We start from the raw sequence: 24,191 nt of genomic DNA, 5'->3' as shown, positions 1-24,191 counted from the left end.
CTAGGAACTCCTAGGAGACCTAGAATACCTTTATAATATACAGCTTCATGGAATAAACAACAGGATAATGAGTTAGCCAGCTTGTAGCATTTGGGTACAAGTAGTAATAGTCCATTTGTTTTATTCTCAGACTTCCCGGTGCAATATTGCTAGGAATTTCCTAGTTACAGAGTTATTGAGGTTGTAAAAAGAGACAATGGGGGTCATTCCAAGTTGATCGCTCGCTAGCTACTTTTAGCAGCCGTGCAAACGCATAGTCACCGCCCACATGGGAGTGTATTTTCGCTTTGCAAGTGTGTGAACGCGTGTGCAGCCGAGCGGGACAAAAAAGGTTTTTGCAGTTTCTGAGTAGGTCTGGACTTACTCAGCCGCTGTGATCACTTCAGTCTTTTTGGTGCCGGAATTTACGTCAGACACCCGCCCTGCAAACGCCTGCGTTTTCCCTACCACTCCCAGAAAACGGTCAGTTGACACCCTCAAACGCCCTCTTCCTGTCAATCTCCTTGCGATCGGCTGTGCGAATAGATTCTTCGTTAAATCCATCGCCCAGCAACGATCCGCATTTTACCCGTACGACACGCCTGCGCATTGCGGTGCATGCGCAGTAGTAACCTGTTCGCTGTGCTACGAAAAACGGCAGCGAGCGATCAACTTGGAATGACCCCCAGTGTCATCAAGATTAACCCTTTAGTAAACGGCTGAATTTATTGATCAAGAATAAGACAGACTTGGGTCCTGACCATATACTTTATATACCCTATACCTATACTTGACGATACCTACGATAAGTACCAGCAGCGGCTCCTACTTACTTTAGGTAGGGGGACTGCTGCGACCCCCCCCCACCCTGATGAGGAGATGTGACATGTAGCCCGCGTCCTTGCACCTGCGCAATGGATCCATCAGGTGTCGGGACCGGCGCAGATGCCGCGATGCGACTGTACATGCGCAAGCCGCCGGCTTTTATGGACTGCATCGGCTGCAGGTAAAATCCGCCAGTGACGTCCCTTTCTCTGTTAGTAGTGGTAATTGGATGTCTATCCAGGTTCTGTGGAGGTCACATTTCTACCTGTACAGTCATAGCTATAAAAAGATGAGTACATGCATAGGAATGGGACTGTAGTAAATATAGGGGGACATGTACTAAGCAGTGATAAAAGTGGAGAAGTGAGCTAGTGGAGAAGTTGCCCATGGCAACCAATCAGCTGCTCTGTATATGTTATATAGTATGCAAATTATAAATGTTACGTCAGTGCTGATTGGTTGCCATGGGCAACTTCTCCACTGGCTCACTTCTCCACTTTTATCACCGCTTAGTACATCTCCGCCTAAGCCTTTGATGTGGCTGGGTGCTTCTTGTCATCATGCCCCTTGCAGACAAAATGCTGCAAATCACAGTTGTTTTGGCAAATTATCAGCCAAAATAGAGAAACTCTTTACAATTGTTTCAGCCGTGCCCCTTATGCCTAGTCCAGCCAATCACAACATTATACTCCCTGTCCTGCCCATTTCACTAGGAAGAGGGCATGACGCGAGAGGGCCACACACTCTTCCAGGGGCCCATGGGACTCTCTGAACATTCTGGAGTCTCTGGGGTCTATTCATGACGCAGTGACAAGAGTGGAGAAGTGAGCCTGTGGAGAAGTTGCCCATGGCAACCAATCAGCTGCTCCGTACAATTGTACAGTATGCAAATTATAAATGTTAATTCAATGCTGATTGGTTGCCATGGGCAACTTCTCCACTGGCTCACTTCTCCACCCTTTTCACTGCTTCATGAATAGACCCCTCTGTGACGTTCCAGATGAGTATGTAAAAAGTCCCAAAGTTTTTATCTATAGTGAAAAGTGTAAAAAGCAATTCAACTAATTTCATTTTGTTTACTTTCATGTGTTTGACCTAATGATGTCATCCAAAAATTCACCTTTTACGCTAAAACTTTTTAGACCACCTTCCAAACTGGTTTGGCGATTAAAGGGGTGTGTCATCCTATTACAGTCACAATTGTAAACCTGCCAATACTCCCAGTAGAAAATCAGGCTAAATTAGACTACGCCCAAACATAAAATAAATTCTGTAATGGACAAAAATACTTTATGCCTTAAGGACAAGACAAAAGCCACACTTTTGTTATATAATAACTTTTTTAATCCTTTGACTATCCAATAGGTCCGGCAGCTTGAATGGTGTAGTGGTTAGCATTGCTTTCTCTGAGGTCTGAGGTCCTGAGTTCAATTCCCACCACAGCCCTAATTGCGTGGAGTTTGTATATTCTCTCCATGCTTGCGTGGGTTTCCTCCCACAAGGTTAATTGGCTCCTGTCAAAATTAACCCTAGTGTTTGTGCCAGCTCCACTGAGACAGGGACTGATATGAATGTCAAATATTGTCTGTAATGCACTGCCGAATATATGTGCGCTGGCCTTTTGGCAGAGGATATGCAGCTGGCCATTTTACTGTGAAAAGAAATACTTTAATACTCTTCTGTCCGGGAGAAGCAGGTGGAAGCTGATTGGAATGGCCAAACTACTTGCATCATTAGGCCCCGCCCCCTTTCCAGCAAATTGCTGTGAATCGCACATCTTTGAAGAGGGGGCAGGGCAAAATGACAACTATATGGTCACACCTCCTCCCCACGATTACCAATATTATTCTTCCCATCCTCCTCATTACGCTATAGAGTGGGCGGGATGTGGGAATGCTATCCACTCTTCTAGGAGCCTTGGGGGACTCCCTGCAGATTTGGGTGTCTCCTGGAGATTCCCGTAGAGTAGGTAAGTATTGCTGAGGTGCGTCCCAGTCACTCTCCCCTCGCTATGGTCCTGGCTGTGTTTGCAAAGATCCTAGACAAAATATATTCAAACTGAATAGAAGACACCAAACGTATGAGTATTTTGAACATTTTATGCTGACATATATATAATTATTAATTATTATCCTTTATTTATATGGTGCCACAAGGGTTCCGCAGCGCCCAATTACAGAGTACATATGCACATAATCAAAACAGGAAGACAGTGACTTACAGTTGAAGACAATATAGGACAGGTACAGGGGAACTAAGCATAACTACACCAGTAGACGACACTGAGATAAGTTCCAGGTGCCCAAAAAAATACTGCAGGATTTGGGCAGTTGAGGATTATTAAAGTAAGAAAAGGATAAGCACATGAAGGAAGAGGGTCCTGCTCGTGAGAGCTTACAATCTAAAGGGGAGGGGTAGACAGACAGGGGTGACATAGATGGGGTACATAGAGAGCGTGGAACAGAGGGTTAGGATGAGATATATATGGGTTACGGTCGTTAGGTCGACACAGCTTACATCGACAATCATTAGGTCAACCACTGAAGGTCGACAATGCCATTAGGTCGATATGGCCGCTAGGTTGACATGTACTAGGCCGACATGTCAAAAGGTCGACATGAGTTTTTCACTTTTTTGGGGGGATTTTTCATACTTACCGATCCATGTGGACTACGACTGGAACGGTAATCTGTGCAGAGTGCAGCGGTAGCGGAGCGAGGCACCTTGCCCGAAGCATGGCGAGCGAAGCGGTGCACTAATTTGGGTTCCCCGCCCTTTATGGAGAAGACGATACCAAAAACCTCATGTCGACCTTTTCACCTGTCGACCTAGTACACGTCGACCTATTGTCCCTGTCGACCCAATGCAAGTCGACCTCCTAAAATACCTTTACTGGCGCACTGTCTTGTACTTTCTGAAATGCAGCCCCATTCACTGTAATGCTGAATTTAATGAGCTATGTCGGCATGGGGTGTAGTATGGTACATGCGCCACGCTATTATATTCTCCCTCCAGGGGGGTCGTGGACCCCCACGAGGGAGAATAAGTGTCGGTATGCCGGCTGTCGGGATTCCGGCGCCGGTATACTGAGTGCCGGGATCCCGACAGCCGGCATACTGAAGACCACCCGTCGGCATGCATACCCCTTGGCTTATTGAGGCCAATGCACAGACCCCATAGATTGAAAAAGTAGAAGTAAGTATTTAGCACAGCGATCTCGATACAAAAATAAATCATAATAATTAAAATGTTATTATATAGGCAATAATTCATTAGCCTGCCTGTACAGTATACAGTACGTGTTTGCCTGTAATTGTTTATTGCACATACAGTCACTACACCGTATAATTTCCATGGGACATAATTAAAGCAGAAAAAAATTGGAATCTAATGAAAAGTATAAAAACAAAACCAAAATGAAACTGGAAGAGGATAGAGAGAGACTGACGTGACACGAGGAGCAGGGAGAGAAGAATGAGGTCAGCTGTCAGTGACAGGGATGGGTGGAGGAAGGTGAAGGTATTGCCAAACTGATGCAGCATTACAGTCCATGCAGGGGCGTGAGAGAGCAGGATCTACTGAGCATCTCAGAACTCCAGCGGGGGAACTGGAAAGTCACCTGTGAGAAACTCAAGCACTGGAGATATCAGACGGAGCAAGGTAAGGCAGGCACACAGGGAGATCTACGTTCTCTACAATAAGAGAGAGAATCTGATTGGTTTCCCTAGGTAACTCTCCACCTGTTCTCTTTAGAAAGGTTGATGCATTTTCCTCTGTGGGCTCCAGACAGCAGCATGCTATCATAAACTCTGGCTTCAGTGTAACCAGTACTACCTTACATTCAGCCTAGCTCCCCTTGAAATAAGCGAGAGGTATAAGGCACATTGCAAAGCTGGGTCATCCACAGACATTGTCATTTAATTAGGAGCTAGTAAATGGACCAGGCACCGGTCACCCTCTCCCGTCCCACCCCTGCCTCCAGTCCTCTTCCTTCCTGCCATGGCAGCTACAGGGCATGCACCCCCCCACCCCCAATGTGCACCGTATGCGCGGTGGGGGCTGGGACATGCATTGTGCAGAGATGCGCTGTGTGTTATTAGGTCATCACACAAACCTGACAACCTCATATTTTATCAGGGATTAATAGTATAATAGATTTTCTATGTAAATGTATATTCATGTCGATACCTTCCCTTTAATTACTTGTAAAGTGCATTCAATACTTTCTTTTGATTCCCAAATGAATGAATAAAAAGCATAGGTGGCCTTTACACAGGGTTGGTATAGTGCAATGTTATTAAAGTGTGTTAGAACTTGCACATGCAGAGAATGTTGTATTACATTGTATTGCATCTGTTATCTACCATTCTGGGCATGTAATATAATAACATGCACACGTGCTAGGACTTTGGTCCTTGTATGACAATACACCACCATAGTATCATCTTATATATAAAATTCATTGGTCTGTTTGTTTGCTTCTTTGTCTGTCCAGTCATGCATTCAGACACCCCTGCACTAATTGGGATGAAACCAACACAAGGTGGTCCATTTGGATCCTGGCCAGGTTTTAAGGGGGTTAGGATCCCGGTGGGACCTCCCGTTGGTGTACGCTGGGCAGAACTTTGACTCAGAGAGCCTGTTCTGAGCCTTCTACTGGATGAACATGGATGAAAACTGGTAACATTGGATCCCAGAAGACCTACTAGGGAGTTGAGGTCCCGGTCAGACCTCCCGTTGGTGAACTTTGACACAGGGAGCCTGTTCTGGGCCACCCACTTAATGGATTTGGATGAAAACTTTAATGAACTGTAATAACTGACAGAAGAACCATAATCCAATGTCCTGAAGTAAGTGACTGAAATAACCATAAATCAATGGACTAAAATAACTGACAGATATGAAGGTGAGAAGACAAAAAATGTTGTGCACCTAAAAGCCTTGGAGTAGCAACATTTGATACAGCAGGAAACTTTACACTCATCTCTCAATGAAAAAAGTGATTATAAAATGGAACAGAAAGGAAAGCTGGGGATTAGGGCTACTGGGGCAGGGCCGTAACTAGGGGGGACCTTAAGGGGGCATGCGCCCCGGGTGCAGGATTTGAGGGGGCGCCAAGGAGTTACAGAGGATCAGGGGTTTTTTTACCGGCAGTGCTGTGCTGCTCCAGTGAGACAGCAGACAGCTCCCAGAGCATTGTATCTGACCCAACTGTCTGCTAGCAGCTGACTGCGACGCTGTGCGAGTGAGCTCCAGTACCTGGGATCGCGCAAAATTACTGCCTTGCCCCGGGTGACGAAAATCCTAATTTCGGCCCTGACTGGGGACACCCCAAAAACAAAAACAACACTGGGCGGCCACCTCATGGGTGTGTTGAAAGAGCTACTAATTATTTTTAATTACATCCGACTCACTGATAACTTTGTATCTTGAAAATTTTATTTTGTTGTCAAGAGCCGGGTGATACAACCAGACCACTCCACTGCCCCTATTCCAACGTGTTCTATGATATAGGGGCATACCTGTATGTATCAAAGCTTGAAGAGAGATGAAGAAAAGAGAGATAAAGGGGCAGATGTATTAAGCCTGGAGAAGTGATAAAGCAGTGATAAGTGCAAGGCGATAACGCACCAGCTAATCATTAGTTCCGGGTTTGAAAAATGACAGGAGCTGATTGGCTGGTGCGTTATCACCTTCCACTTATCACTTCTCCGGGCTTAATGGGGGAGATTCAAATGTTTGAAAAGTCGGTTGGGTGTATGTTTTTTCCTGTCTATTAGATAGGAAAAAACAGACACCCAACTGACTTTTCAAACATTTGAATCTCCCCCATTATATCTACCCCAGAGAACCTGTCATTTTCCAAACTGTGTGAGGCGGATGTATTAAGCCCAGAGAAGGGATAAAGCAGTGATAAGTGGAAGGTGATAACGCACCAGCCAATCAGCTCCAATATTTAAATTTACATATCAGAGCTGATTGGCTGGTGTGTTATCACCTTGTACTTATCACTGCTTTATCACTGCTATATCACTTCTCCAGTCTTAACATGGCAGTTAGGAGCTGGTTGGTTGGTACTTTGGGGCAGATGTATTAACCTAGAGAAGGCATAAGGAAGTGATAAACCAGTGATAAATGCAAGGTGATAAATAATTTACATATCAGAGCTGATTGGCTGGTGTGTTTATCACCTTGTACTTATCACTGCTTTATCACTGCTATATCACTTCTCCAGGCTTAACATGGCAGTTAGGAGCTGGTTGGTTGGTACTTTGGGGCAGATGTATTAACCTGGAGAAGGCATAAGGAAGTGATAAACCAGTGATAAATGCAAGGTGATAAATAATTTACATATTGGAGCTGATTGGCTGGAGTGTTATATCACCTTGCACATATCACTAGTTTATCACTTCCTTATACCTTCTCCAGGTTAATACATCTGCCCCATTATCTCTGTACAAGCTCTGATAGTTCTATAATAGGATCTGGCATTGGCTCCAGAACATCTGTATTACTATTTCCATCTATACGTAAACCCCTGTGAATATTCAATCAGCTGTGCAGCATATCCTTGTTAATTCATTTAGCATACTAGTCGCAACTCCTGAAACCCCTAATCATGATCGCTGACACTAGAACATTCCTCAGACTCTTCCTTATAACCAACACAGTGGGATTACAGCTATGCACGCTCTCAGGTTTTACAAGCCCTAGATCCCATGTAGCCCTAAGTTCCTTGGTTTGAAGAACACATGTTTCCAATAGTTAAGAGCCAGGATTGTCAAACTAGTCATTGGGGAACGTTTATAAGACTGGCCCGAAAACATTTGTGTGTTAATATAGCAATATCCTCAAATATTTCTGCAAAGCCGCAGGAACCTTTATTATCTAATAGAGTTTCTCAACCTTCTTGTTATATAAACCATCCCATCGTGTCTACAAAACAGTATCAAGTTCCTGTAAACATTTACTAAGTACCAGTGTAAGTCTATAAAGGACAGGGCCGTTTCTTGGGGCAGGCGAGCAGTGCAACCGCACTGGGCGCCCGCCGCGGCACTAACTGTGGCTCCCTGCTTCCCCCTCCTATTTCTCCCCGAGTAACCCGCTCGGGGGGCGGAGTTTCACGGAATGACGCGGTTGCGTTGTTACGTCACGACGCAACCCCGTCACTCCGCGAAACTCCCCCCCCCCGACCGGAGTACAGAGGGGGATCCAAGTTAGGAAGAGGGAAAGGCCGGCGCGAGGAGCGACTGGTGAGGCGGGCCGAAGAGCGGTAATCGCCTCTGTAAGTATTCTCTCTCTCTCTCTCAATGTGTAAAATGGGGACACCTGCCGTAATGTGTGAAATGGGGACTCTTGCCTGCCGTAGTGTGGGGATTTAATGTATCAAGGGCATTGCGGTGTGTGGCATAATATGGTGCAGGGGGCATTCCTGTGTGGGGCTTAATATGGTAGAATTTTTTTTTCCTGTGGTGGTCGTGATCTGTTGGAGCAGGGTCAAAAACTGGATTGTGAGGTAGTCTTTTCAGACGAGGCCACACCCATTTAGATGAGACCACGCCCCCTTGCCGTGTGCGCGCGCAAGTTGTTGTTTTTTTATCTAGGGGGGGGGGGGGCACATTTTTTTATGTCATGGGGGGGGGGGCGCATTTTTAAATCTCGCACTGGGAGCCAAATTGGCTAGAAACAGCCCTGATAAAGGATGACTGTTTTAATTATGCCCCCTACAATCAGACGCCCCTTCATGTTTGGCTGAGTGACACGTGTCCCCGTCCCTCTCCCCAATTCCTCAAGTGTACTATTATTAGAGTACATAGGAGAACAGGTAAAGGAAACTCATATCGCATTCAGATCGCAAATGCCGGATCCCACCCGGTAAAAGAAACGTGTCCTTACCGGGTGGGATCCGGCATTTGCTCCCCTCTGCTGGCTTTCCGACCCGGCAATATACCGGGTCGGTTGCCATAGCAGCGGGGGGGGGGGGGCGGGGGTGGAGGCGGCGCAGGAGATGAGCTCATCTCCTGCGCCGCCTCTCCCTATGCTGTGAATGGGAACTGTGTCGCATCGACGCGGCTCCCATTCACACTGCACTTCACGCTGCACCTGACCCGGTATTCAACCCGGGTATAATCCTTCTTTTATACCGGGTTGAATTACCGGGTCAGACGACCCGCTAATTCTTGGAAAGTGCTTTCACATCGCACACTGACCCGTGTCGACGCCGTGTCGATACCGGGTTATTTGTGCGATGTGAAAGGGGTATCAAATATGTCCAATTTAGTTATTGAAAAAATACTGATCTATAAAGGACTCTTGTTTCTGAGAAAAGTCGATCTATAGTATGGCTTTTCAAGGGAACACATATTTATTTATTAATTCAAATATTCCTTCTACAGTGCCAGCTTATTTTATTTATTAACATTTACTTATATAGCACCAGCATATGCTTTTGCACTAAATAGGAATTCATTTATCTTCATTTTAATGGAGTTTTAATATCTTGAACTTGTCGGCAATGTTTACTGCATCCATTGCTTTACTTTCTAGTTTAATTCTGTGCTTTTCAGGCATGTCTTTATATCATCATGCAGAATTATTTATTTTGTATTCCTGGGAAAAGGAGCAACACTGTGCCCTGCAAAACATGAGAAAACTTTATCCAGTTTCGAGGGACTAGAAGAACAGGAAAAAGCCCCAAATCTAAGGTTATACACAATGTGTGCAACAAAACACAGGCGGCACTCGGAGACTGCATAAGCGTGGACATCCACAGTGATTTATTTACAGTCTATGTTTCGGGGGAACGTATTCCCTTCCTCAGGATAATCACAGTTCTGAGCAAGGGGATACGTTCTGCGAAACATAGACTGCAAATAAATCACTCTGTTTGGATCTCCACGCTTATACAGTCTCTGAGCGCTGCCTGTGTTTCGTTGCATATATATATTTATATATATATATATAGATACCTGTACCTGTACAGTGTAGTTTTATAGTAAGGTATGAGTCAATAAGGTGACGTTCTCTTAAACACACAATCGTCCCCAAAAAATAGAACCATATTTCACTGGCTATTTGCAGATGATTCTGCTGCAGTACAGTAAATGTCTGCAATAGAACAGTGCCACCCAGTGGACAACCAAAGAAATACTGTAAAGAGCTAAATAGACCGTACAATAGTACAAAAGTCTGTGTAGCTGAGCAACTGTGAATACTGTTTTTGTTTTTTGTTTTTACGGTAACAAACATGCACACACTTTATTCAACTTGCTTTTCTGATTGCTACGCTGTCTGTTTGCTCAGAGATTTATCCAGTTTGCTAATTTGTATCTTTCACAGTACAGGGAATTATCTGATTGCTTGACTTGTCATTCCATTGGACCAAGTTATTATTATTATTATCCTTTATTTATATGGCGTCCCAAGTGATCTGCAGCGCCCAATTACATGGTACAAAAATGAATAATCAAAACGGTACAATAGTGACTTACAGTTGAAGACAACATAGGACAAGTACAGGGTAAATAACACTGACATAGGTATTAGAGAGGCAGAAAACTGCGGGATTAGGTGCCGTCGAGGATGGTTTAAGTGAGAGAAGGATAAGCACATGAGTTGGGTTGAGGGCCCTGCTCGTGACAGCTTACATTCTAAAGAGGAGGGGCAGACAGACCAGGGTGACACAGATGGGGTAGACAGTTAGAGTGGGACAAAGGGTTAGGGTGAGATTTGGATGGTTTGGGGGAAGAAGTGGGTCTTGAGAGCCCGTTTGATGTTTTGTAGAGAGGTGGAGAGTCTGAGGGGGAGAGGTAGGGAATTCCAGAGAAAGGGAGCAGCACGTGAGAAATCTGGAAGGTAATGTTGGACATGTATTGGCGTATCCTAGATGTATTCTGCAGATGAGCATGTTTCCACGTGTTCTGGATTCAGAGAAAAAGACATACCTACAGTATTCTTCATTTGTCAGAACAACACAACTATACATCTGTCTTTGCAGCACTAAGCAAGGCTGTGTATGTTACTCATTAGGGATCAAATCAGGCTTGGACCGGCCCACAGGGGAACAGGGGAAACCACCGGTGGGCCCTTCTGCCTGGGTGCCCACCTCCTGTTTTAAGATCAGGTTCCAGACTGTGCACTTGAATTTTACATAATACATATGTCACCTTATACTGGATTATGGTGTATATTCTACAGTGCATTGCTGTTATCAATCTGTTATTAATCTGGTACATTATCATGCATGCAGCAGCTGAATTTACTGTATATATTTATGAAGGGGCCCAGACGTTGCACTCTCTAATGATTAGTCAAACCAATGAGGCGACAGGCCACACCCCCTCTGCAGACTGGCCACACCCCTAACATAGGACCCTACCACTGTATTATCCCGATGGGCCCTACATGTCCCAGTCCGACACTGGATCAAATCCAGACATTGTTCATTCCTTTTGTTAGGGAGTCCTTGTCTCCAGCTACCGTACATTACATCAAGTGTAAACAACTGGGTGTGAATGCCTGATGTAATCCTGTACATATACATGTGCAAAGCTACATGCAACTAGTGACTTGCCCGGCTTTGCATATCCGCACAGTTGTGGTTATTTTGTGAATGCATATTATGATTGTGTAGGTTTTTTTAATATAATTTTTTAAAAACTGCAGGAGTCCCTTATCTTCATCTCCATTCGCCATGGTCAACGGGGAAAAGTGATCACACACTATTGGGCTGACTAGAAGGAACTAGATTAGGCTTTACTAATGGCATTCATGAAATAAGGGGCCGGATGTAACGCAGTGTGACATGGCCGGAGCGCCGACAATCTGGTCGAACTCGTACGTTTTTTTTAAACTGCCATTATTTACAAGGCAAAACCAGGTTGATTTTCGTATCCGAGCTCTGGCCATCTCGGAGCTCTGGCCATCTCGAAGCTCTGGCCATCTCGAAGCTCTGGCCATCTCGGAGCTCAGCCCATCTCGAAGCTCCGGACATCTCGGAGCTCCGGCCATCTCGGAGCACCGGCCATCTCGGAGCTCCGGCCATCTCGAAGCTCTAGCCATCTCGGAGCTTCGGCCATCTTGAAGCTCTGGCCATCTCGGAGCTCCGGCCATTTTGAAGCTTGGCAGACCAGCCACGTATCTACCAAGTCAATAGAGAAAAAAACATATTTTGCTCTTAAAATATAGAACTTTGAAATTGTATCAAGTGACAGAAGTCATGTTTGGGGACACACCAGGAACGATGGCGTGTTGGGACGATGGTCGGGACAAATTCCCTTCATACCGGACCAAGCAAGATTGGCAGTACACTACACACTCTCGTTCCGTCCTTCATTTAACTGCACCACACTTACACAATATCTTCTGACCGGCCGTGCAGCACAACCTGCCATAGGATATCGCATACAAACCGCGGGAGCGTTCAGTTGACCATATACACTGTACGATCCGCACAGTATGTCGTTCCAATTTGCCCAGAAACAACAGATCATGCTGATATCGTGCAAGTGTGTACATGGCCTTAATTATTCTCCCTACCAAATCGGTGACACTCTGGTTGATAAATCAAGCTACAGATTTCTCTGAATAGGGAAATGATGCCACCTTATACTACTAACAAATAACAATATGAAAACCTGGGAATATTACAGTCTACCGATTTTAATTATCTAACATAATTTTAATTACTTAACATAATAATTGTGTAAGGTCATGCACCCACTGTTAGAACAGACCTACATGGCTTGCTGTGCCTCCAGGAACAGATGGGGGGGGGGGGGGGGATAAGTATGGGGGCAGGGTTGAGCGCAGGTGGGGGAAGCAGACGTGACAGAGCAGCCAAGCAGGGGGTAGGACAGAGTTTAGGTGACAGAGCAAGGGGGCGGAGCAGGGCAGAGAGGGGGGTAGAGCAGCAGAGAGAGGGTGCAGGCCAGAGCGGGATGGGGTCAGACCGAGGTGACCCACCATATGCCAGGACCCTTTACTAGTCCAACATAAAGGGGGTTATATGCTATAAGTAAGCAAAGCTGGCAACAGACATCTTGGGGCCCGGTACAGTGATATCTCTGGGGCCCCCTCAGAGCAAGGGAATTTGCTGCGCTATATAATAAACTGTTATGAAATAAATATATATATATTTATTTATCTACAGAATACAGATATATAAATATGTATATCTCTCCTTCCTCCCCCAATAACTCCATGATGATTCCCTGCTCACATCCCTGCTGGACACTAAGTGGCATATATTTGGGGCCCCTCTGATCCTTGGGGCCTGGTACAGGTGTCCCCTTTGACCCCCCCTGTTGCCGGCCTTGTAAGTAAAGTATAAGTAAATGTGGAGTTATAGCAACCAATCATCATTAGTTTTTACCAATCTAAGATAATAAAAGGACAAATAACCATACTTTCCCGGAACGTCCAGGAGACTTCCACATTTCACGGGGACCCCGTGGACTCCCAGGAGAGCGGGTCACCTTACCCCATACTATCCACTTCCTAGTGAAATGGGCAGGAAAAGAGGCGTAATGAGGCAATTCTGTATAGCTGCGACTTATGGCATTGTGTCGCAGGGGCAAGGTTATGAAGATGCCCTTCACCACGTCCCCTGCGCTGACCATAGGCATCTGACCTCTAAGAGGGGAGTTGAATAAAGCATTTAAGCATGCATATAACTGGATGCTATGATTTTGTACAATTGCACTTTGCTTACTGAACAAACCGATAGGTGTTTGTAAAATGTATATGCTGGAATTGACACTAGCACTGTGTCACGCCTGTGGTCACGCCATGTCGGGATGTGTCGTACCACGTAGGGTACAGTGTGTATGATGTGTGTAGCTATACTATTCTTGGAAATTGTGTTGTTTGTCAGGGTGCACTTAGTAATTATCATATCCAGAAATAGAAACTCACTGCAAGGATGTAGACAACATCGGCATTTAATCACACGTACTACTCCAGCTAGCGATATATAAGTAAGCATGCAATTTATAATTAGGTATATCTAATTGGTACTTGCTCAGTTCTAATGGTGCACCCAAAGGAAATACCTGATTCATGGATAATTATACTGTGCATTCACCACCAACAACCTCTCCCTGATTAAGATATGCAAAGTGAGACATGGGACAAATACCTCGTCAGAGTGATTTGCTGCAGTTGATGCCTCGGCGGTGAAATATTTAAATGCACAGTGCACAAAGTGGAGCGCAACACATCCACTGGAAAATGCTATTCATGTACAGGAGAGAGGAGTAGCGCATGCCAACTTATATCTGTTCTGCAGTTTAACTCTTTGCTAGCTGGGCAATAAGAGCAAACCATATTCACCACAATGGAAACACGTCACTATGATGGCCTTGTAAAAGTGAATAGTATCTATCTAAATATAAAACAAACTCCGCAATAACTACTGGGGCCCATTTATTATCATGTTTTTGACCTAATAATTATAATTTATTTATGCCGCTATTTACAGCAATAAGAAATGACGGGGTAGATGGGGATTTAGTATGATTTCCCGATGGACGGGATGTCGGCAGTCAGTATACTGACAGCACCATCCCACTATCAGAATCCGGACAGCCCCCTGGATAGTACCTTAACCCTCCCATGCCCCCTACCCTAAAGCCAACCCTCCCTTGTGGGTTCCTAAGCTAACCCTCCCCAGTTGTGCCTACCCCTAACCCTCCCCGGTGGTGCCTAACCCTCCCCGGTGGTGCCTACCCCTAACCCTCCCCGGTGGTGCCTATCCCTAACCCTCCCCGGTGGTGCCTATCCCTAACCCTCCTGGATGGTGCCTAATTCCAACCCTACCTTCCCCGCTGCCTAATCCTAAACCTCTCTGATTGGTTCTTAACCTCCCCTTCTAAGTGCCTAAACCTAATCCTTCCTCTCCGGTACCTAACCCTAACCTACCCTGTCCCTGCACCCTAACCCCCCTTCTAATGCCTAAACCTGACCCAACCCCTATCCCCCCCCCCCCCCCCCCCCCCCACGGCAGGAGGTGAGTGGGTCCTGCTGGAAGAACGATCAGGATTCCAGCTGTCAGTATTTTGACGCCGGGATGCCAACCTCCGATGGGATTTAGACGCCGGGCTTAGGGCGTCCCCTGGGATTCCGGCGTCGGTATATAACTGCATCCCCCTCATATCGGCAGCATGTATTATTCCAGTCCAATCTGATGTTGGAGAGCGGTAACTCACCTTTCCGGCGATGTGCGCCATCCCACATTCGGCTGTCCAATTCATCACGTTAGTCCAAACTTCACTTTTTTTTTTCCAGGGAGGCTGCGATACTGCACATATGCGGTCTGCTGACCGTGGCAAGAAAGCAGCCCACATAGTTTTCTACGGGAATGCTTTCGAGTCGAAAATATTGATTGTCCACGGAATACTCAATATTTGTGGATACCCCCCAAAAACACCCATTTTTGGGGGCTAGCCTTCAAATATGCATTGCTATACAGTATAGGCGCCACTGTAACATGAAGCTTCCAACGTGGAACACTGCTAAACTGATATGACCAAAACATGGCGAGATTTGGTTACTCAGGCAAACGCTTAGATACCTAAATACTGGGAGGGCGATCAAGTTTGGTTGAAACAAGCCAGGTAGGTTGACTGACATGAAGCATTTGGCTGGATACTGTAGCTTAAAGGAGCACTCTACCTAGAACAAGAACTATGCTATGACATGCCCCTCTCACTAACCTGCAAAACAGTCCTGGTGCTTGGAAAAGCCATTATATGTTTGATACTGCTCACTATAGCCGGCTTCCAAAGACACAGGAGAATTTAGAATGTTAGATGTCTATCTGTGATTGGACGGCTGCCCAGCCATCCAATTCTGCATTCCTAACCCAAGAAAGAGCTGCAGTATTGGCAGCACATGAAATTAAAAACTGGACAGGAATCTTGGATGAGTATCTCCAAAAATGGTGATGTTACCATACCCTCATGGTTCTGCTATTTGTGGAAAAGTGGGTGCTGCATTATAATTCTCTGTCTGGTTTGGGGTCTACTTTAAGCAAAGCTAAGACGAGGCAGTACCCCTGAGTAGCAACCCTTCAATTTGTGGTCCTACTGTATAAAGCTTTATGGAACAGAAATGATTCTGCTGACAGAATTGCCAATTAAAATGTTACCTGCTTAATGAGATTAACGTGCTATAATACAATTATTTGCTATGTCAGTCTGTTCAATTATCTGCAGATGATTTAGTAATATGAAATAAACTTTATAGAGTTAGTAAAAGTCAAACAAGAAAGTGAAAACGTCTTCATTGTCATATCACATACAAAGATGATACTCTGATGTTGAATACCATGTACCATTTACGTACTTTGCACCTGTACAACTTAATTTCATCTTGTTCCTTTTTGTTTTTGTAATTGCAGATGTCGGTGACCCATAGCCCTTTTACTAGTATCAGTACCAATATCACCGGTGAAGACTCGGACAAGAGAAACCCTTATGTAGCACAATGGAACATTGCTCTTCTCACAATCGTCTTCGGTTTCGCCACCTTTGGCAACTGCCTCGTCCTCTTCACTCTCCTGAGGCGACGGAAGCATAATGCCCTCATGCACACCTTCATGATCCACCTCTGCCTGGCGGATTTGGTGGTTGCTTTCTTCCAGGTTTTGCCACAGCTTATCTGGGATATCATTGACCGCTTTCAAGGCCCAGATTTCCTCTGCCGGTCGGTTAGATACTTCCAGGTAGTGGGGATGTTTGCCTCTTCCTACATGATTGTGGCCATGACGTTTGACCGGCATCAAGCCATCTGTCGGCCACTGATGACTTTTAAAAAGGGATCTGCCCGATGGAACATCCCCGTCTGCTTGGCTTGGGTGGCCTCTGCAATCCTCAGTCTTCCACAGATATTTATATTCTCCAGAACAGAGGTCCACCCGGGGGTGTATGACTGTTGGGGCAATTTTGTGAAGCCGTGGGGTGTTAGGGCCTACGTGACTTGGATAACACTGGCAGTCCTCATCCTGCCTGCTATGTTCATTACAACGTGCCAAGTGCTGATCTTCAGAGAGATTCACCATAGCCTGTACTTGGGGACAGAGCGGTCACCGGGGTCAAGGAGAAAAGGAAAGCTGATTGGTGGTATGAATGGCATGCCGCCAGTGTCAGACTCCGGGGTGACCAATGCCATGTCTAAGACTGTGAGGATGACGCTCGCTATTGTGCTCATATATGTGGTATGCTGGACTCCATTTTTCATTGCTCAGCTTTGGAACGTCTGGAACGAAGCCTCGGGAACCAGCCGTAAGTTGATTGTATGACTATTCTATCTGTGTGCACATGAATTTAGGGTCGCAGAGAGGGTGAGGAGCGGGTACTATTTATCTATTCCTGAGCTGGATGAAGGGGCCTGGAGTGGGCCCAGGTCTGTGATCTCCACCACTGCTATGCCCACTACTGCTGGCTCTGCTTGTATAGCAGCACAGCTGAGCGGCACATTGGGCAGTGAGAGAGAGAGAGAGAGAGAGGAGACCGCTGCTTGATGCACCATTGGACTGCGCAACTGCGCTACTATTCAGATGCAGCCAGCGGTAGTGGGCAGGGATATAGGGTGTCCCTGCAGCCGTCCCCTCTCCCCTGAGCCATCCACCTATTCTGAGTGTGTGGTGGCACTTCCCAGGCTTGTACCCATTTAATACCTGGGGCCAGTCACAGCTCTTAATGGCCCTGCATGAATTTGTAAGGTAATTGGTAAGGTAACATTGACTATTCAAGAGAATGGGCCTGATTCTGAGGCAATGCTGAGTTGTGCAGAATTCTGCTACAGCCTATGGGCGGGATTTACTAAAGGGAAAATGCGGTAAAACCCCCGTTTTACCGCATTTTCATATGTACTAACTCCCGACCGCCGCGTTTTCGCCTCATAGGGTATCGCCATCTTTTTATGGCGATACCCTATAGAAGCCTATGGGATTCTTACCGCCGCCACTGCCCCACGCCGCATCCCGCTGCCGCCCCGCTCGCGACGACCCCCCCTTCCCCCCCGGCATACCTGAGCTGCTGCTGGTGCGGCCCCCCTCCTCCTTCTCCCCCGCATCACAGCCTTGTCTCCCAGTGGCGTAACTAGAAATTTTTCTCCCCCAAGCCAAAAAATTCTTCGGCGCCCCCCCCCCTTCATGCTCCATAATTGGGAGCAAGAAAGGGATAAATATGCGCGCGCCGAAGGCGCGTGCGTCAAAAAAGGGGCGTGGTTTTGTTGGAGTGGGCGTGGTTTCGCAGAAAGGGGCGTGGCATTGCAGGAAAAGACTACCTTATACCCCAGTTTTGCCACCTGCACGCCCATACGTTGGCCACCACAGGAAAGAAAAATAATCCTGATTCATGCCCCTTACATTATTTGTCATTTTTCCTCCTTATAGTAATGCCCAGTATACATTATGTATACATTATGCCACACACCGTACACAATTATGCACGACACAATATGCACACACTGTAATGCCCCCGACACATTATGCCACACACCGTAATGCCTGTGACACATTATGACAGGAATCGCAATGCCCGTTATACATTATGCCACACACTGCAATGCCCGATACATTATAGCACATACAATGCCTGTGACACATTATGCCACACACTGCAATGACCTTGAGACATTATACCACAATGCCCGTGATATAGTATACCATACACCGTAATGCCTGTGACACATACCGCAATGCCCTGTCCGTTATACCCTATGCCACACATCGCAATGCCCGTTATGTATTATGCCACACTGCAATGACCCTGAGACATTATACCACATACCACAATGCCCGTAATGCCTGACACATTATGACACACACCGCAATGTCCGTGATACATTATGCCACACACTGCAATGACCCTGAGACATTATACCACATATCACAATGCCCGCGATATAGTATACCATACACCGTAATGCCTGTGACACATTATGACACACACCGCAATGTCCGTGATACATTATGCCACACACCGTAATGCCCATTACACATTAAGTCCTACAGTAAGGCTTCTAATTACTTTTCAATTAACTGCTCGTTGTCAGGGGTTTCATGCACTGGGTGTCATGCTCGTTGCCAGGGGTTTCATGCTCTTGGTTCCATGCACGGTGCCAGGGGTTTTCATGCTCAGGGTGTCATGCTCGTTGCCAGGGGTTTCATGCACTGGGTGTCATGCTCGTTGCCAGGGGTTTCATGCACTGGGTGTCATGCTCGTTGCCAGGTGTTTCATGCACTGGGTGTCATGCTTGTTGCTAGTCCTTGTTGCTAGGGCTGTGCTCCCAGTGCCACATATGTCCCCAGTGCCAGATATTCCCCCACGGTGCCAGGTACTTACATGCCCCAGTGCCAAATATAGTCGTCCCCCCCATGTGCCAGGTACACATATACCCCCCCAGTGCCACATATGCCCCCAGTGCCAGATATTCCCCCCCAGTGCCACATATGCCCCCAGTGCCAGATATGCCCCCAGTGCCATATATTCCCCCCCAGTGCCAAATATTCCCCCCCAGTGCCAATTATGCCCCCAGTGCCAGATATTCCCCCCGTGCCATATATGCCCCCAGTGCCAGATATAGTGCCAGATATTCCCCCCGTGCCATATATGCCCCCAGTGCCAGATATCCCCCCCAGTGCCATATATGCCCCCAGTGCCAGATATTCCCCCCCAGTGCCATATATGCCCCCAGTGCCAGATATTCCCCCCCAGTGCCATATATGCCCCAGTGCCAGATATCCCCCCCCCAGTGCCAGATATTCCCCCCAGTGCCAGATATTCCCCCCAGTGCCATATATGCCCCAGTGCCAGATATCCCCCCCCAGTGCCAGATATTCCCCCCAGTGCCATATATGCCCCAGTGCCAGATATCCCCCCCCCCCCCCAGTGCCATACATGCCCCCAGTGCCAGATATTCCCCCCAGTGCCATATATGCCCCCCGTGCCATATATGCCCCCAGTGCCAGATATCCCCCCCCCAGTGCCATATATGCCCCCAGTGCCAGATATTCCCCCCCAGTGCCATATATGCCCCAGTGCCAGATATCCCCCCCCCCAGTGCCAGATATGCCCCCAGTGCCAGATATTCCCCCCAGTGCCAGAAATGCCCCAGTGCCAGATATTCTTTCCCCCCCCCCGTGCCATATATGCCCCCAGTGCCAGATATTTACCCCCCACCCCGCCCCGCCGTCGCTTTTTGGAGGGACACGGAGGGCACAGCTCGTCTCTCCTGTGTCCCTCCTGCTGCATCATCTCCGGCGGCCGCGGGTCTAATAGGGGGAAGTGCCGGTTCGTGAGCCAATTAGAGCTCACGGACGGCACTTCCCCCTATTAGACCCGCGGCCGCCGGAGATGATGCAGCAGGAGGGACACAGGGAGGCGCGCTGTGTGCCCTCCGTGTCCCTCCAAAAAGCGGCGGAGGGAAGGAGACTGCAGACTGACATGTGGACGCATATTTTAGTACATATGCGATAAGTATCGCGGCGAGAGGCGGCGATGGCTTATAGTAAATCCCGCCATAAACGTGGAAACGTTACACAGGGTATGTTTGACACTCTGGCCCTCATTCCGAGTTGATCGCTCGCTAGCTGCTGTTAGCAGCAGTGCAAACGCTATGCCGCCGCCCTCTGGGAGTGTATATAAGCTTAGCAGAAGTGCAAACGAAAGGTTAGCAGAACAGTGCTGACATTTTTTCATGCAGTTTCTGAGTTTCTGAGTAGCTCCAGTCCTACTCCTTCCTTGTGATCACTTCAGTCAGTTTAGTTCCTGCTTTGACGTCACGAACACGCCCTGCGTTCGGCCAGCCACTCCCCCGTTTCCCCCGGCACGCCTGCGTTTTCACCTGACACGCCTGCGTTTTTTAGCACACTCCCGGAAAACAGTCAGTTACCACCCAGAAACACCCACTTCCTGTCAATCACTCACCGATCCACATAGTGACGGAACAGAGTCGCTCGACCTTGTGTGAAACTGCATAGTTTTTTGTGAAAGTACGTCGCGCGTACTCATGCGCAGAAATGGTGATTTTTAGCCTTATGGCTGCGCTGCGAACAACGGCAGCTAGCGATCAACTCCGAATGACTGCCTCTGTGTATGCAGAAAGGCACAGTTATGAAATGCATTGGAAATGTGCTGAGTGTCTCTGGAGGGGGAGAGTGGGAGGTGACTATTCAGACACATGGAGATGGTCTGCTACAGACACACCAAGTAGTATTTCAGCATCTCAGTCCTTGCACACTCAGACGCACGCTTATACATTAGGGAAGGACTTGAAGTGGTATTTCTATAAAGTTGCAAAAGCAATACCAGCAAAAAACTTGGCTTCTAAAGTCAATACAGGTTGAGTATCCCTTATTCAAAATTCAAAATCACACATTTTTAGTTCCCCTTCTGAGATAATGACACATATATGTATATATTATATATCTATATAATATATCTGTATATACACTTAATATTTAATATATATATGTCATTATCTCAGTAGGGGACCCAAAAATGGGGGATTTTGAATTCTGGATAATGGATACTCAACCTGTATATTGTCTGGTATAGCTAACATGGGGGCAGATGTATTAACCCGGAGAAGGCATAAGGAAGTGATAAACCAGTGATATGTTCATGGTGATAAAGGCACCAGCCAATCAGATCCTAACTGTTAATTTACATATTGGAGCTGATTGGCTGGTGCCTTTATCACCTTGCACATATCACTGGTTTATCACTTCCTTATGCCTTCTCCAGGTTAATACATCTGCCCCATGGTATCTGGGGTGGCAGCCTTGTCTGGTGCAGCTAATCATTTCCGATGTGATCAGAGTTTCTCATTTTAATTATAACGTAATTTCCTGTATATAAAATATTCTTCTTCAGTAAACACCAAATCATAATGTCCAGCAAATAAGAATATAAACACTAGAGGCAATTCCCCAGCACTCTTCAGCCATTGCTGCAGTCATTCTGCTGATGTCCCCTTTATTAAATGTCCCAAAGATATCACCTACAAGATCTGCAGCAGAATACTTCCAAATAATGGTGGTGACATCAGGGCATGACACGACAGGAGGGCGGGGGACCGCGGTCAGTTCTGGTATAACAATTATTGTTCAATGCTGGACTGATCCTGCTGGTAACCACTGGTTAGGAATATAATGACTGTACAGTATGCTGATGGGAGTGGTATACAGTATATGCTTGTTTTAACCAGAATCATGCCTTACACCCATTTAAAACTTAAAATAACTTCTCCTATGTGATAGATTTGTGTAAGCAGATAAGTATAATTGGGCACAGTGTTTCAGCTTTTACTGTGTTATTGTTGGAAACTGCAATTGTCTTGATGGCATATTTTCTGGCTTGCTCAGTCACTGTACCGAAGTACAATAGGCGGTTATATTACCCCTAATTAGCTTAATAGACTAGAGAGCGAAGTAAAAACTCACGCTGCGTGTACTATTTCATATATAAATGTGTTGTGCACTATTTCATATATAAATGCGTATCCATTTGCAGAACTATGCATTACACCGTGGACACCTATAAATGTACATACACCCACACTCTTATTGTGTATTCAACAATGCGGAACAAAGGACTGTACAGGACGTGCCCTAATCGAATGAATGGACTGCACCACATAGATCTCGCTTCCGTGCAAGCCCACCATAGACACTCGGTGAACGCTGCACACAGTAAAGGTCATCTGCAAAAACAACTTTGGTAATGCCACTCCCCGTGATTGGCACATGTGCGCCTAGATTTCTGTCAAAGTCTATCTGGATTTTTTTTATCACCATCCGCATCCAAGGATGCGAATGTGGTATGATAAAAGCGCCCGAATCTGCACTGCGATATTTGATTACATGGCAGGGATGTATCAATTATCGCATGCAGGGACAGAGCCTGCGATGACAATCCGCAGCATCATCGGGGTATTTTTTGTGAAAAATACCCCAATGTCCTGCTGGGCAAGCACCACCACTGCCGACATCGCCTCTACCGCCACCGCCTGGTCGACCCCCCGTCGCATCTACTTCCTTCCCTGCACCGCGGACCCCCACGCATGGTAAATATACTCAGCGGTCATCGCTACTCCTGCAGGGCTGCCGGACGCCTGATACTGTGCACTGCTGTGACCCCCAGTGCTGTGAAGTGAGCTGCTGCTTTCCAGCGTCACTTTACTGCACCGGGGGTCTCAGCACAGCACATGGAGGACCCGGCGCCCAGCAGCCAGCACTGGAGCACCGAACTTATCACCGGCTCCTGGACTGGTAAGTATGTATTATTTTTTACTTTTTTTTATTTTTTATCAGTGATCAGCTTGTGTGTCCATCAGACACACTGAGCTGATCACCGGAGCCCGCACAGCTTTCTCTGCTAGGGGGCAGAGAAAGCTGGGCAAAGGCTGCCGATCGCAGTGCTGCCCTGTGATTTCGCCAGCCTGAGCGTGTGTTATTATCACAGGGCTCACTGCAGAGATGTTGTTTTTTTAGTAAATTCGGCCGCATTGCATTTCAAATGATAAGTATGGGGAATGTGATGTGGGTTACTAAAGAAAAGTCAATTAAAGGGTTTGGAGCAGTTTTTCATGAAAACTGCTCCAAATGCCCTTTATTACATTGGAGTGATACTAAAACATACCTCCCAACAGTCCCGATTTTTGCGGGACAGTCCCGTTTTTTGGGGACTGTCCCGCTGTCCCACCCGCGGGCCGCAGTGTCTCGCGGTGTGGGGGGGGGGGGCAGTTGGGAGGCTCCTGCACTCGCTGCCCTGCTTAGCAGAGCAGCGGTGAATAGACGCTGTGCGCATGCGCACAGCGTCTATTCACTTGAGTCAGAGGGGGCATGCCAGCGGCTCACAGAGCGCTGGGCATGCCCCCTCAGTGATGAAAACGGAGGAGTGGCTCGCGATCGCAGGTCCTCCCGCAAAGCCACACCCCTTTTCTTAGGCCATGCCCCTTTTTGGGGAGCGCGCACGGCTTCGCGTGTGTCCCTCTTTCAACAAAAGAAAAGTTGGGAGGTATGCTAAAATAATGTGAAATGGGTGTGAAAACACAATTTATCACATTATTTTAGTAAAAAATAATGTTAAGAAATAGGCCTCTATGAGTTTGTGGCACAAAATAACAGGATTTGCAGATGAACAGATGGTTGCATTAGCGGACTAGAGATGCTGTCCAGGCAATAAGATCAAATGCGCCAATTTGTAGTTCCTCCTTTCTGGGAGAATTCTGCATACAACATCACGGGGTGGGGCAGGGCCGTAGACAGAACTTTGTGGGCCCCATAGCAACATTTTGAAGGGCCCCCTGTCCCAACGCTTCTAGAGAGACACCTCTCAGCAGCAGTTGTTAATGGTATGCCCCATAATAGTGCCTAG

General features: G+C 46.8%; 1 protein-coding gene across 2 annotated transcripts in view; it reads left to right on the top strand.

Annotated features, from left to right (window-relative positions):
* Positions 1–24,191, top strand: part of AVPR2 (arginine vasopressin receptor 2) — a 154,300-nt gene that overhangs the window by 121,671 nt on the left and 8,438 nt on the right. For both annotated transcript variants that reach the window (XM_063936287.1, XM_063936288.1), the window contains one exon: positions 16,205–17,087. In XM_063936287.1, the coding sequence (XP_063792357.1) occupies positions 16,205–17,087 (883 nt within the window). The remainder of the gene's footprint in view (positions 1–16,204; positions 17,088–24,191) is intronic.

The sequence above is a fragment of the Pseudophryne corroboree genome, chromosome 8, assembly GCF_028390025.1.
Source record: "Pseudophryne corroboree isolate aPseCor3 chromosome 8, aPseCor3.hap2, whole genome shotgun sequence".
NCBI lineage: Eukaryota > Metazoa > Chordata > Amphibia > Anura > Myobatrachidae > Pseudophryne > Pseudophryne corroboree.
Note: the sequence above shows the minus strand (reverse complement) of the source record. Positions and strands in the feature narration are given on the sequence as shown.